The sequence below is a fragment of the Triturus cristatus genome, chromosome 3_1 (assembly GCF_964204655.1).
Source record: "Triturus cristatus chromosome 3_1, aTriCri1.1, whole genome shotgun sequence".
In the NCBI taxonomy this organism is placed as follows: Eukaryota; Metazoa; Chordata; class Amphibia; order Caudata; family Salamandridae; genus Triturus; species Triturus cristatus.
This window is the reverse complement of record NC_140583.1, coordinates 722,180,930-722,196,463: the sequence shown is the minus strand read 5'-3', so window position 1 is coordinate 722,196,463 and position 15,534 is coordinate 722,180,930. Positions and strand designations below refer to the sequence as shown.

Below are 15,534 nucleotides of genomic sequence, written 5' to 3'. Positions count from 1 at the left end.
ACCCTTCTCAAACAGCCATGTTACACAAGCTCTCTTTACTATTCTCAGAACATAGCGTCCCTCTGACTGTCTCGTGTTTCCATGTTTTAAACAGGCACCTATAGAAGATATCCTGGAGGTCCTGTCTCTGGAGAACCCCAATGCAGGTAACTATCATAAGGTGGAAACTCCCATGTTGGGTCTGAGTGCTTGTAAATAAAGTCAGAACGTGTCAAGTAGATAAGCAGAATTGGACACATAGTCAAGGTTCTATCATAGTAAATTGATGCACACCCATAAAATGTTTCTTCCCTTGTGTAGAGTGTGCCCACCGAAATCCCTAATCAGCTAGCCCAGGTGAAGCAGGATACTGACAGACCCCGCTTCTTACCCCACCTAAAGCTCACAGTGGTGACTTGTTCATTGCTTCTGAGTTGGTGAGGTCACTTGGGAGAGGTGGAGATCAAAGGTGTCTGGCCTTTGGCGGAGGTCCTGCTCCATGTCAACTTTCTGGAGCTGTGAGCCATCCACTTAGACTTGAAAGCCTTCTTACCATCCACCAAAAGAAAGCTGGTGCAGGTGCTCACTGAAAACACCACTGCCATGTGGTACTGCAGGAAGAAGGGCAGAGTGGGGGACACAGACCCTGTACTGGCAGGTTTGCATCTTTGGACTAGGCTAGACCACTAAGGAATTTTTCTGGAAACTCCTCACCTGCCAGGATCCTTGAACGGCAGAGCAGATTAACTGAGCGGTCGATACCTTGCGGATCATAAATGACAGTTACATCCAGAGGTGCTGCAGGGTCTTTTCACGAGTAAAGAGAACACTGACTCGATATTTTCACCACTGCTGAGAACATGCATCATTTCTTTTGTGCTTTGGAGTTTTCATGGCGTCTCACTTGGAGACGTGTTTTGCTCTGGAATTCGGGATTCCTGTATGCCTTTCTGCTGATACCTCTCCTGCTCTGAGTTCTGAAGATCTGGACACCTAGGCCCAAGTCATCCTAGTGGCCCCGGATTGGGTACAGGAGTATGGTATCCCAACTCATGGGCATGATCTTCTGTCTCCGAAAAGGCAGCCCCTTCTGGAAGATCTCCTGTTGCAACAGGACACCTCCGTTGGAGGTAGCTATTGCGCTTTACAAATGCCAAATAATAACAGCAGGGCAGTGTTTTGCATTTAAACCTGAACAACCTACTCCTCCATACTTGAAGTTTCAACAGTGACCGTTGAGTGCTTTCAACCTTCCTCCCAAAGTTGTTTGTGTAATCTTGCCAGACAGCTGTCCCTTAACCAAATCTGTATATGCCTGCCATTAGGATAAGTGTGTGGCTTGGCTTGCTTCTAAACAGATTGACCCCCCATGCCAAACTGTCTCAGCTTTTGATATTTTTGTTGTCCCCAGCCCAGCAAGGCCTTGTTTTAAACAGTGGTAGAGGGAGCCTGGTGGTTCTCTCAGCCTGTTTTTATGGTTGCTGAATCAGCCTTTGTTGGTCAAATCACTAGTTGTGATGCATTTCCTCAAAGGGTTATACATTATGTTCCTCGTGTTTGCACCCTTTGAAGCTTTACACAGCTTTTCTCTCAAGCTCCTTACCCTTGACAGTACCTCTTGTCACCATAACATCAGGACGTCAAGTGAGCAAGTTACAGGCCCAGGCTGCCGACCCACCTTACACCACTTTTTATCCAGATAAGCTAGTTCTCCAAAGCTGTGATTCCTTTTCATGTTGGTCTGATTAGCACCTTTCTGGCTCACCCTTCTAAGGAGGAGGAGAGACTTCACTGGCTGGATTCAAAAAGGTCTCTCTGCTTCTATATTGATTGTATCAGAAAACACTAGGTTGACGTTCAGCTCTATATCGGATTCATTGTAGCAAAGAAAGGCAAAGCTGTACATGAGAGAACCATCACTCACTGGATTGTATTCTGCATTGAGATATGATACCCATTGGCAATAAAAGCCCAGCAGGCTTGCGGGCTCATATTACCAGAGCCAAGGATAACACCACTGCATTCCCAGGCAGAGTGCATGTTCTGAACATTTGCCAAGTGCGTACATGGTCATCTCTCCATACGTTCACAAAGCACTATTGCTTTAACAGCCACGTCTGATGAGATGGGCTTTTTGTCTCTTAGGTCCTGCAGGACTTTTTGGTTTGAGCCAGTTCACAAACTCACCTACTGTGAGATACTGCTTTGGTATCTATTCAGAAGGTGAGGAATCTGCGGTTAGAAGTCTATCAGAAAAAGAAGTTACTTACCTTCGGTGACACTTGCTGGTAGAGACTGTCTAACTGCAAATTCATCACTGGCCACCCTAACCTTCACTCTGTGATTTTGACTCTTTCCCATCTATAAAAGGTCCCATGTTAGACTTTGCACACTGGTTTCAACTAATCTGATATTGGCTCAATGTGTGTGTTCTCTGGCGAGTCAGAAAGCAACTGATGCCATCGCACACGTGTCACTCCTATATAGGCCTGCACATGTCACTTCCAACATGTAACAATTTCGATGCGAAACCGCTAGCGCCACCTGCCAGTGCACAGGGTTACTGTGAGAAAGTGCCCTCTTTCTGCATGGTTGCCCCCACCTTTTGCTGAATTGCTGATATGCTTTGACTGAGTGTGCCCTGGGGTCCTGCTAATCAGGTACCCAGGGCCTATGTTCTTTCCCTAAAACTGCATTGAAGCCTAAACCCAATTGGCATCTCTGGCCACAGGTCAGCCCCTGCTAAATGGTACCACAGGTACCCAGGGCACTGTGACTAGAGAAGGCCTCTAAGGGCTGCAGCACTTATTGTGCCACCCTTAGAGGTCCTGTTCCCTGACACTCACACCACGCCTTTGCAGTCTGCGTGTCTTGGTGCAGAACAAAGTGAGTAGTAGACATGGCTCACATCGTTGTGTGCCATGCCTACAACCCACTGCCCTGGCATAGATAAGTCACCCCTCTAGCTGGGTGCACGATATCAGTGGTGCATGAGCCATGTACCCCTACAGTGTCCAAGTCCATTCTTAGAGATTGTAAGTGCAGTGCTGCCATTAAGAGTATATGGTGCTGGGAGTTTGTCATTACGAACTCCACAGCACCATAATGGCTACACTGAAAACTGAGGAGTTTGATATCAAACTTCTCAGCAAATTAAACCCACACTGATGCCAGTGTGGGATTTAATGAAAAATGCACACAGAGGGCATCTTAGAGATGCCCCCTGAAAACTAACCTACCACTAGTGTCCAGGCTCAGTGGCTGATTTTAGCTGCCACCACCAGACATGTTTCTGGACCCCTGGGTCGAGAGCCTGCTGCTCTCTGGGGCTTGAGACAATGCACATCCTGGGACGAGGTGTCAAACCTCCTCCCCCAGGGTGGGCAGGGTTCACTTAGGGGAAGCTTCAAAGGCTTGCCGCCTTTGCGAGCTTACACAGGCTACTTGCTGTTCTCAGCAACTGGTCCCCACTGGTTCTGACCCCCACTTTGGGCAGGAGAACAGGCAGGAAAAACAAGTGAGGAAGAGAGGTGTGCCCACCTCTGCCAACTCCTTCCCTCAGGTGGGGGAGGCGGAGTGAAGCACAACTCTCAGACCACGCCATCTTGAAGATGGGGGGACTCAGCCAACCAGGGACAGGCTCATGCCCCTCTCCGGAGGGTGGCAAAATAGGAGGTGTACCCACCCCAGGGACGGGACCCAGTGGTCCCTGCCTTTTACCTACCTGTAAAGCCCCTAAATATAGTATTTAGGGGCACTCCTGAACCTTGCTTCCTCAGACAAGAAGAAACTAGAAGAAGAAGAAGAGAAAGAAGGACCGAACTTCCGGCATGCAGCTAACAAGAGGAAAACGCCCACTGACTTGGCCCCAGCCCTACCGGCCTGTCTCCCCCTAGAACCTGTTCCTGCAAAATCTCTGTGTCCTGCAGCCAGCAACCCCGAAAACCCCGGAGGACCTGCCTGCCTTCAACTACAAAGACTCTGTCTCCCGTGAACACCGGATTTGTACATCTGCAACCTCTGGCTCCAGTCGGACACCGCGGATCCTCCCCACTCTGCACCCACCGTCCACAGCCCGATCTCAAGTGGGCAAACACCACGAGGTAGTCGCCCTGGTGATCCTGACCCGAGGTCCGGCGACCCCTGACCTGCCTCAAGCCTCCAGACGACGCCCACAGAATAAATCCAGAAGGTCCCCCCATCCGTGACCAGGAGGTGGTAAGACGATTCGACCCCAAAAGGCACCCCTGCACCCGACGCCACACGGCCTTGTGTGCCCAAACCGACAGTGCCTAGCCGACCCCTACCTTCCCAACTTACCTCTCAAAGGGGTGGTCGTACCCAGAAGACCTTCGACCCCAAACCTGCAGTGCCTTTACAAACCGGAGGTGCCCCATTGAAACCAACAGGGCGCCGGATGTCGAAACAGCACCCTGCACCTGGACGCCCTAGTGCCGCTGAGGGTGCCCCTTTGGTGCTACTTTGTTTCTCCATTTGCCTTGAGCTAAAGTCCAGGAGCTTTGCTCCCACAACCCAGTGGCCTGGGGATAGAGGGGACTCCTAAATGCCTTCTGTGAATACCGAAAGCCTTAAAATTAGGATTTTTCTCAGTTTAGTAGTAGTATAGTTAGGACTCCTAACTTTAGGACTCCTAAATGCCTTCTGTGAATACCGAAAGCCTTAAAATTAGGATTTTTTTCAGTTTAGTAGTAGTATAGTTAGGACTCCTAACTTTAGGACTCCTAAACTGAGAAAAATCCTAATTTTAAGTTGTGTAAGAGTGTAAAGCTCCATATAGAATTGAGTAAATTGTTCTAAAATTGAATCAGTGGAATTATGTAACTGACCATCTCTACCCCTAATTAAGTCAATCCGTATTTCAGCTTTTTTATCTGCAATCTGATAAGCTAATATCCTCTCGACCTGATCCCCGTACTCATATTGATCAGAGCGTTTTTTGTTAAAAGCAGCTGCGCTCTTCTCTTTAAACCTCCGAGTCAGAAGTGCCCGTGTATTTATTAAAGAAGAGTATATTAAATCACTATTTGATCCATTAGACATAAGCTCCTCCGCATGTGCTAATTCTAATTTTTTTAATGTATCACAGGCTTCATTCAAACTACTTTGATAGGTTTTATTTAGATGATAAATATACTACTGAGTGAAGCCCTGTATTTAAGCTTTCATTGCGTCCCATATCATAAAAGAAGAGGCAGTATCCATACAGTCTGTTGCAGTCAAGCATCCCTCTAAAATGGTCCCCACCATCACATGCTACAGCACGTTATTGATAAAGAAACATGACAGTGGTTCCCCCAAAACAAATTACTTGCCTTTACCATCATTTTGAGCAGACGTGCATGAGTTAAATCTCAACCTGTGAGCAAGTATTGTGGGCATCTATATATGCCAGTGATGGATCAAAGTTTGGGTTATAAAATAGTAAGAATGTGACACTGATTGTCTTAATGATGTAGTTCTAATTGCAGGCCGTCAGACAACTATATAGGACTCTTGAGTTTGCAAGAGATACAGGACAAAGGGCAAATATGTTTCATGTTATTGTTAAATATTCAAGATCTCCTTTTAATATCTCTCTAGATTTTAATGGAATATACTAGTCGTGGACATACTTTTGGAGCTCATTTTATCTGAAAGGCTGAAGCAGAGATAGCATTAATTCCAGCCTTGCCTAGGAACATACACAGGTGAAGAATATTCTGGGGTGTTCGTTTGCACAGATGGTTTTCCTTGGTCTAGCTCAGAAATTGAGGTGTAGCAGGTTCATCCTCCAGTCCCATCCACCATCCAAATTAATATTATTTGTAGAAAACATTTTCATTTTTTTCCGCTCAGTGAATGTGGTCTTAGGACAAAGTGTGATCACCAACGGACACCATAAAGAGAACGGATACCACCTGGAAGAGGCTGCACCAGTGATGTACGATGCCACTTTACCACAGCAAAATGGTTACCACTGTTTGCAGCAAAGTACACTCCAGTGGAGTCAAGCAGAAAGAGCCGCTCCCATGACCGATTTTCATGTGTACCAGCAGCAGCAGACGTGGAATCCACTTGCAACTACTTGTTCCCAAGGTAAGATGTCGGTGCTAAAATATTTTGGTACGAATATCAGTCAGTATTTTCAGGAGCGTTCCTTTTTAGGTCTGACTTCCAGACTCATGTTTTTTATATATATATATATATATATATATATATATATAACATAACATATATTTATATACTTACATAGAGGGGCTTTGGATCAACAGTCGTTATCCACCGGCCCGTATGCTTGGCATTCACATTTTGCTTCCACCTACCATAGAATATATAACATGGCAAAATGCACCCACACACTTAAGCCATTGCCCTCTCAATTTATATATTACCAGCATTTGTAAAGCGCGCAGATTAAGTGAGCTATTGCCCAGAGTCAGTGAAGAAATTTGTCCTGTGCTCATCTGCCAACAAAATGTCATGCTTAAGCGGTAGGGCCTGTCATCCAATCTCTTCTTCCACTTAATTATTATTTTTGGGGGTTTGGGAATCTTTTTTGTCTCTGTCCATTTTTAGGATCGATCCTGCGAGAGCATGCGCTAGCACATGCGTCTTCCTTGTGAGAGGCTGTTGCATACAAAAAGGGCTTGTAGCCCAGTGGTCGAGGTGGGCGGGATCGGCAGGGCACGGCGTTCACCTACTTCCTTAATTCCAAAGATCCCATTCCCCTACTTTTCTATTTTGAAAATGCGTCCCAGGACGCAAGAATTCACTATGGCCTATAGATAAAGCTGTGGTTCGTGAGGGGCGGGGCGGCAGAGAGATAACAGGACTCAAGGTGTTTTCCTTCTTTCCCAGAGAAGATAAAGACAGTGACCACTTCTGCTTTGCTGCTTCAGCTGCCCCCCTCCACTCTTTGCTTCTTCCCGCTCTTTCTGTCTAGCAGTTCTTCTCTTACTTAAAACCGTCACTTCAAGAAACGGCTTTCACTCTCTTTCCTCTCCTTTCGTTTATTTGCTCCCCTATGAAATGGATCCAAAAAAGAAAAACACTTTTGCTGGAAATGTCCTATCTTTCTGACATTTTAATCCAAAGTGCAGCATCGGGAACAAAAGGTTAAAATGTTAAAAATAAAGAAATAACTAAATAAAGTAAGTCAGAGTGGTAGCAAACTGGCCAGATTGATTTTAATTAACACCCAAACACATTAGCGCCACTTTTACAGAGTTTGCCAGTGAAGCGCTAGTTTTGTTTTCTTGTCTTTGTTTTCCCCTTGGAACTAGTGCAACAATCCTGGAGGTACTGCAATACGTGGATTGGAAAACAAAATTTGTACTGCGGCTCTGTGTTCAGGGATGTGGTCTTTTTACCATACTGCTTACGTTTTGTAAGGACATAAGCAATGGACATTGAAATGGGTGCCTTCCGGGCCCTGTAGTCATGTCCTTAACTTTTCAGGCAAAAGCGTTCACTGATTTCTGAATAGTGAGTGTAAACGCGTTAAGGTAACCATGTTCCTCCTTACATTTCACATGGTTTGCTAAATTTTGCATTACCTATGAGTGTTTGCTTTTTCCAGGATGTTGTTACTTTTTATTTGTAGGCCGCATATTGCTCTTGTCTAGTTCCTAATTTAAATTGAGCCGCATCCAGGTGTTTATAGCTGGCAACAATTGGGTTGTATTTGAAGGCAGTGTGAGTTTTTCTCAGAGGGGCAGTATGGTGTTCAGTGGGGGAGAGGATGTGGCACTATGGCCATAGCTGCTGAATTTGGAACTGAGGAACCAGGTTCTGTCTTAATAATCAGTCCACCAGAACACTCTCCTGAGGGAGCACCATCCCATGCTAGACCTTAGAAGGCTTCGCAAGACCTTAGAAGCCCTGGTGTCTTAGCACCAGCAGGTTGACCCTAGCATGACCAGTGTAGTTTAACCTTCAAGGCTTGTCCACCACAATCCATACTGAAGTTCACCTCCAGTCTTGCGGGCGGGCCTATGAAGCAACACACCCTAGAACAACAGTGACTCTGTCACTGAGGTCACAGGACCTTTGAGAAGGGCCATCTCTCGGGCAGTGCAACCGGTGTGACCGCACCAGGTGCTGACTTTGGGTGGAGGCATTATGTTTGCAAGTATATTATGGTTTTAAAATTCGCTTGCTGCCTACTTCCTGGCTTCCAGCAATTTTCGGCAACAATGAAAATGCCATGAGGACTCTGGTGATTAATGTTCTTCCTAGAGATAGATGGAGTTTTTGTCTAGTGGAAGTTTTGACTCGTGGAAAGGTAGCGTAGAGGGTTAATGTGCCTGCTGCACAGAACATGTACCATGCAGATCACAAAGTGCACATAATGTAAATAGGTCAGTGGGCTACTGCTTTTGTCAGAGAGATCCTTTTGTTACTTGCAGTTTATAAGTTAAAATCCTAACATAGAATGGTGATCTATTAACTGTCATCTAAGAGCTGCATACAAACTGCATGGTATAAATTAGAGCGTTATGTTTTTTCCCCCTGTCTTTGAATATCCTAATGTTGCAAAAAGTGTTCTTTTGGATCGAAATCAATTTTGATTATTAAAGAGAACCCCCAACCATGGTATTATTTGTTAAATTCTGAGTTTTTGTTTCTCCAGATCAATCAATATTGAACTATACGGCCTACTAGTATGGTTGTCATGTGACTCCTACTCCTTGTAGTCCTTAGTCTTACGTAACATTTTCTATACAGTGATTTACACACATATTGATTGTCTCTGTGTAATGTGTGTGATGTAAAGTGCTCTGACTCCCTACAATGGGTATGAGTGGAGCTGTAAATCAAATTAAATGCATCAGAGAGTGAGTGTGGGTTTGGAGACTTGAGGGGCACTGTTAAAGGGTGGTAGTGAGGGAATCCATGGCAGAGGTCGACATTGGGGGGCACTAACAAACATTAATGCACAGGGCGCCACTATTGCTAAGGCCGGCTCTGCCCTTGAGGCCAGTCTGCCTCACCCATAGGTACCTCCATTGGCCTTGTTTCAGCAGCAGTAGCTGCAACTCACCAGGGATTGGCAATGCAGGATTTGCACGCACACCAAACTAATTTCACAAACTTCAGTGTCTCTGCTTCATGCACAAGCACTTTTAACATGTGCTGCCTGCCCATGTGTGGGGCCACTGGAATTATGCAGAAAAGGAGGACAAAATTATGCTGCAGTGTTGACTAAATAATGCATTAAATAAAGGCTGCAGCGTAATGCAGTATATTTTCTGATATTTTATTATTTTGAAATGTGTACATATGCTAACAGTCTCTGGAAAGGTTTTGCGTTATTAGTACCAGTGTAACATACAAATGCAGCAGTGAGAAAGGTGATCAGTCAACCTTTGCAATAGGCTGTCCAATCCGCAGCAACACAAGTCACAATTTGTATTAACTTTTGATACGTTTGAGCTACAAACAATTTATTAGTTTAAATGGTCAGATCATGCAGCAGATCTTGCATTATGAGGCAAATATTGCACAGCCATAATTATATAGAAAACATTTGCAAACTATGATATTTTGCTATTCATGTTTGAACTGCTCTTGTGGAAAAAAGGGAGAAGTGCTGATGACAGAAACTCCATGGCTCGGAGACAAATGGCTTGTCCTTCCACATTTTATCGTATTTGGGACATTCTATGATTAGAAGCACATCCCACTTTGTGAATGTATTTTAATGTCAATAACTCATTATAACCTTAAGTAATCATGTGTATCCAGTGGTTGATTAACCTGGGCAGTGAAATGCCAAAGAAATACAAAAAATTGGGATGTTTGAGCATTCTGGCCACACCTCTGGCTCCTCTCACTGATCCAATCCTTGGGTTATTCCCACCCTCTGATTCTCCGCCCACAGTTCCCCTACTTTTTTTCCCCCACTTCGACCACTGTTGGAGCCCACCCATTGCAAACCGTTTGTTGGCTTCAAATCAGTCTTCTTTACAGCCTTCTTAATTGGCTATGCTAGCAAAACATCATTTCCGATCAGGGACCAAGCACAGATTGATTCGAGTTAATGTCTGCCCGTCTGCTGCTCCCAACGTGATTGAGGTACTATTTCTCCCCCCCCCCCCCTTCAGCTTCCCCTGCCTACTGCTCCCTCATTGTGCTTGCTCTATTTATTTCTGCCTCTTGTTTCTCGTGCCCCTGGTCTTCAGTGTCGATGTTGCCGCCCTCCCCCTCTCATCCATATACACATGTGCACACATCAGGCTGCACACAGTCGTGCCCCAGCTGGTGAATATCAACTAGCAGAGCTGTATCCATTCGCACTACCACTATGTACGATTCAGGATACTGATGTCATAGAGTTTTTTTAAAGCTTCTTGTAGTTTCTGAAAAAGAACATTAATTATTTTACTGTCCCTCCTCACAGTCCGATCCGGAACTAACTCAAAGAGTGTTTTTTGTTTGTTTTGGTTTAGCCATAATGTGCGCGTCAGCTCCTATGAATCCGAAGTCAGTATACAATACCCCTGAGGCTGACAGCACATTATGAGCCCAGGGCTTCTAGTGAGGTCTACTCCGCACCAAACACCCTCTGCAGTTCACGGCGTCATGGAACACGTGACACTGTGACCTTGTTTGAAAGTTTTTTTAGAAACCTTTAAATACATGTACTGCCCTGTGCTGCTGAAGATTGAAGCATTTGCTGTTTCCCATTTACTTTATATCTGTTCGCTCCATCAAACTGCCTGTTGGGTAGAATGATATTGCAGCTACCTGCCCTATACAATTATGCATTGCTCAGTCCCGGCTGCATGATGATTGTTATTATTGGTGCACAAAGTGAGTGATGCTACATTTCAGCCATGCCAAATAAACGCAGACTGCTATTTGCAGGCGTATCATGTGCACACTTAGGGGCATATCTACAAGCCCCTATCGCCTAAGGAGCGTCACTTTTAGTGACGTTCCTGTGGCGTTATGTTTTTTGCCTTATTTACAAGGCAGCGTTAAGCCACTTAAAGTGGCTTAACGATGCCTTGTAATTAAGGCCCCCTTTCACGCTTTACTGAGGGTGAAAGGGGAGGGCAATGATTTTGATGCTCTCCCTTAATTACAAGGGCAGAGTAAATAGGAGGCAGCTCCAAAATTAAGACCATGCAAAACCTGGTCTTAAACAGGCGTTTTTTGCTATTTTCATGTGTGCTGCGTTGTGCAGCACACATAGAAACAGCAAAAGACCATTGATTGTTTATGTGCAGGAAGGTGACCCTGCTTGGTTATTTTATGGTGTAGGTAGGTTAAAACCTTCAAGTAATATGTCAAATGTTATTACCCAATTTGCACAAATACATTTATAATATTCAGCTTTGGGTTATTCTGACGTGTGTGTGTGTATGTACATGTGCATGTGTATGTAATCATGGGTATCCTTGGCTTGGTTATAAGAAGGTGTTTCATTTACACGTGTACCTCCTTGAGACAGTTTTCTAAACATACTGCGCATATGGAGCTGTGAGCTCAGCGAGGGTGCTGATTTGAGCACCCAAGATCTTTTGTTTTCTACCAGTGGGCTTACAGCCTGCTCATTGCTTACCATTGGTTGTCTTCATTGTCGCTCACATTTGCTTGCTTTTTAGGGGTCAGCAGACAAAGGCTTATTTCCTCTTCGTGTGATTGTCACTCCCCTGGAGCATGGACACATTACTTGTGTCCTTCCACTGCTCATTTCTTTAGATGCTACGTCAATGTGTTTAAGCAATCTACCAGAGTGTTTTTTTTAGCTGGCTTCCTCTTGTACTTCCCCGCACCCCCCTCTATGTCCCTCCATCCCTTGTCTGTGTTTCTTGCCCACACCCACTTACCCGCGTTCCCTCCTTTCATTGTTGGTTTCCTCCACCTTCTCTCCCTCCTTTCGCTGTTGTCTGTTATTGCTTGTGTCAGACCACTTTTTTCCCCACTCCCTCAATTGTCCCTGTTCCACCCCGACAGATCCTTTCCCTCCCTCCACATATCCTTTTTCCTCCCTTCCTCTGTGTTGCCCACACCAGCAATATTTTTTAAAAAGCACTATCAAACGGCCAGCGCAGCCACACTGCTGTACAACATGACTGAAAACATTGACAACGCCAAAAGTCATCTCATAGGCGATACCTATTGGCTTTGCCAGTGCTTGTTATTTATTAGATCTCATCTTCACAGGGTATGCGCTGTGCTGCAAGATGTATTGTTTACAATTCTGTGGGCTTTCAACCCGCCCACAGTTTACCATTAGATGTTTTAGTTTGTTACTCTGTTTTGCAGTCTTTCGATTCCTTAACTCGCGTAGACTTCTCTTCCTTTCTTGTGTTAACTCTTCCCTAGAGCAAGGACTAAGTACATGTGTTTTTCTCGTCTTTGTTCATCCTCGTATTTTTACAAAGCGCTAAATGTTTTTATTTTTAGTTTATAAGCGTTTCAGTATTCCTGGATGTGCAATGTGCTTTCCTACTTTTAGCAGGCATATGGCTTCTCTTTATGTCGACTTCACCCAATCTACCATCTCTATGGATACTTTGGTTACTTAAATAAACAACTGTACCACTCTATGCCACTCCGCTCTACCCTACTCCTCACGATCTCAGTCTACTGTACGCCATTCTACTCTACACACTCCACTCCACCCCTCTACGCCACTCTACTCCACTGTACTCCATTCCACACAATGCCACTCTACCATGCCACTTTGCTCAATGCCGCTCCATGCCACTTTACACAATGCCACTGTACGCCACTCTATGCTACTACACTCTACGCCATTTTCCTCTGTGCAACTTTACTCTCTTCAACTCTATGCCACTCAATTCCACTCTACGCCACTCCACGCCACTCTACTCAACCCAATGCCACTTTTCTCAACTCCATCCCACAATATGCCCCTCTCCTTTATGTCACTCCACTCTACCCCATGCCACTGCTTTTCACACAATGCCTCTCTGCTCTACACCACTCCACTACATGCCACATCACTCTCCTCTCCTCTGCACCTCTCTGCTCTACTCAACTGTATGTCATTAACTTTTATGAACAGCAGTCATGATTCTACTACATTGGCAAAGCCAGAAGCTCTTACATAGGCACACCCATTGGCTTTGCAAGAGCTTTTTTTTTTATTGCGAAGGCCAGACATCTCCTCACACACTGGAGCTGAACCTCTTGCTACCCTTACTGCCATCTTCAAATCTTAAATGGTTTTCCTGAACTTTAGTATTACTTTACCATTCCAGGATAGTCAACTGCAAGCATATGTAGGGTTTTAAAAAAAATAAATTTCCATCGTTTTGTAAAAATTGTATCTGTTTTTAGGTCTCACCTAGGTAGTGCTTATGCTGTCTCTTTAAGTCATTCTGTATTCAGGATATGGGCATAAAGCTCCACCCACTTTCCGCCCATCTTTTTAATTGACTCTTGTCTCCGTACTTTGTAAATGGTGGATTTTCATTGGTCAATAGGCTTAGTAGTCCCTCCTTAGTACCGCCTTGTTTCTTCTTGTAACCTCCCATGAGGACACCCCCTGTTACATGTGCTGTTACTCCCTAGGTTTTAAATACAGCCTCAAGGCACTATTTTCTTTAAAGGCTTCAGGCAGGACACACACTTGGTCCTAAGCTAGGCTGGCAGTGGTTACTGCCACTCACTAGAACATCTCTCATTTATATGAGACCATCTCTAAATTTCCCTTCATTAGCTCCACACAAGCACAACCTAATCTGAAATTAGTGTAATAATTCTTTTGTCACATTCCAAAGCTACTAATTGTATACATGGACATAGCTATTTGAATGTACTCGTAGTACTGTCTTGCATGCAATACATTATGGGTAGGTTATATTTACCATATCTTCTGAAGGGTGCAGTACCATATGTGACCAAAAGAGGTCTCCTTTTGGCCAGATATAATACTGAACCCTGCAACATGGCTAGGTAAAAAACATTGCCATTTATAATGCCAAATGCTCCAACTTTGTAGACATGCAGTGCTGGTGCCTTGCTCACTAGGGACCTCTAGGAGCAGCTTGTGGTACTTCACCTAGACATGCAGTGCTTTTGCCTTGCTCACTAGGGACCTCTAGAATCAGTTTGCGGTACTGCACCTAGACATGCAGTGCTAGTGCCTTGCTCACTCGGGACCTCTAGGAGCAGCTTGCGGTACTGCACCTAGACATGCAGTGCTGGTGCCTTGCTCACTAGGGACCTCTAGGAGCAGCTTGCGGTACTGTACCTAGACATGCAGTGCTGGTGCCGTGCTCACTAGGCACCTCTAGGAGAAGCCTGCAGTACTGCCCTGAGACATAGAATGCTGGTTCCCGGCTCACTACGCAAGCATTTGCAATGCACTAAGTGTCGCATTACTAAAAGTATGAGCTAATCGTGTTGCATTATTATTTGCAACACCAATACCTCAAACTATCAGTAATGCGAGACCTATTACATTGCAAATGCTTGTTTAAGTACGTTAGCAGCTTTAAGTTGCTGTTTGGGCTGTTCTGGTTCCACTAATTCCATTCAGCATATCTTGAAGATAAGGGGGGCCTTATTTATTTTTGTTCTGGGAAGGTTCAGTCTACAGCAGTGGACACAAGCACCACACCTCCAGCCTACACATCTTGCCCTCAACTGTCCCATATTAGCTTCTTTTCAGTGAGCAGTGTACCTGAGTGAGTGCACGATGAGCAGTGTAGCTTTGTGAAAGCAGGGATGCTGTTTTGTCAGTGCAGGGTGAGAGGTATGCACTTTGTGATTGCAGATTGAACATTGTATTTTGCGACTGCAGGGTCAGCCATCTGACTGACTACAGGGTTAAAGGTGCGATTGTAGAGTGAGCGTTGTACCTGTGTGATTCGGAGCAGTGTGAGTGAAGGGAGTGAGATGTGCCTGTGTGACTGTAGACTGAGTCCAGACCTATTGGATTTTCCGATGCTTGTTTGTTTGCCATCATTTAACCATTGCAAAAAGGCAGTCCAAGTTGACGAGAACAGAACTGGTTCTCTCTAAAAAGGTGAATGCCAGCAAATGGGGCCCCAGGGCCTTTCTAATTATGTTTCAGACCGATACTAACATTGTCAAACCTGGAAAACATAATGAAATCACTGCGTAAAAGGGAACGGTGTAAAAAAGTAAAGAAACACAAGTTAACTCTTGCAGTAACAAAATGCTACAAATATTAATACAAACTGAAAAAAATATTCTGTGTATTGCCAGTCCGGAGGAAAGTGGTCATTTACTTTATTAGGCAACAACCAAGAACGTTTGTAAGGCCGGTGCTTCTTTAGAATGAAGGAGTGGTCCTGCATGGACCTCTTCCTCAGTGTGTCTGGTTGATTTGTATTTCTTTATGTTGTGTCTTTGCTCTGCATCCTCTGTTATAATGCCATATTTTATCTTCGTGACCCATCTCTTTTGGTACCATCCTAATTTTCTTAAATGTATCTGCCATTATTTCTGCTAATAATTTATGGTAGGTATTTATTTGCAAGTTTGCTCTTCCCCTAGAACCAGATTCCCTGCTGCACACAAAATTCAGATACCTCCACTGTTGTCTTG

General features: G+C 44.7%; 1 protein-coding gene across 2 annotated transcripts in view; it reads left to right on the top strand.

Annotated features, from left to right (window-relative positions):
* Window positions 1–15,534, top strand: part of LOC146860858 (interferon regulatory factor 3-like) — a 64,014-nt gene that overhangs the window by 22,658 nt on the left and 25,822 nt on the right. For both annotated transcript variants that reach the window (XM_085644834.1, XM_085644833.1), the window contains exons 6-7: window positions 95–146; window positions 5,836–6,075. In XM_085644834.1, the coding sequence (XP_085500960.1) occupies window positions 95–146; window positions 5,836–6,075 (292 nt within the window). The remainder of the gene's footprint in view (window positions 1–94; window positions 147–5,835; window positions 6,076–15,534) is intronic.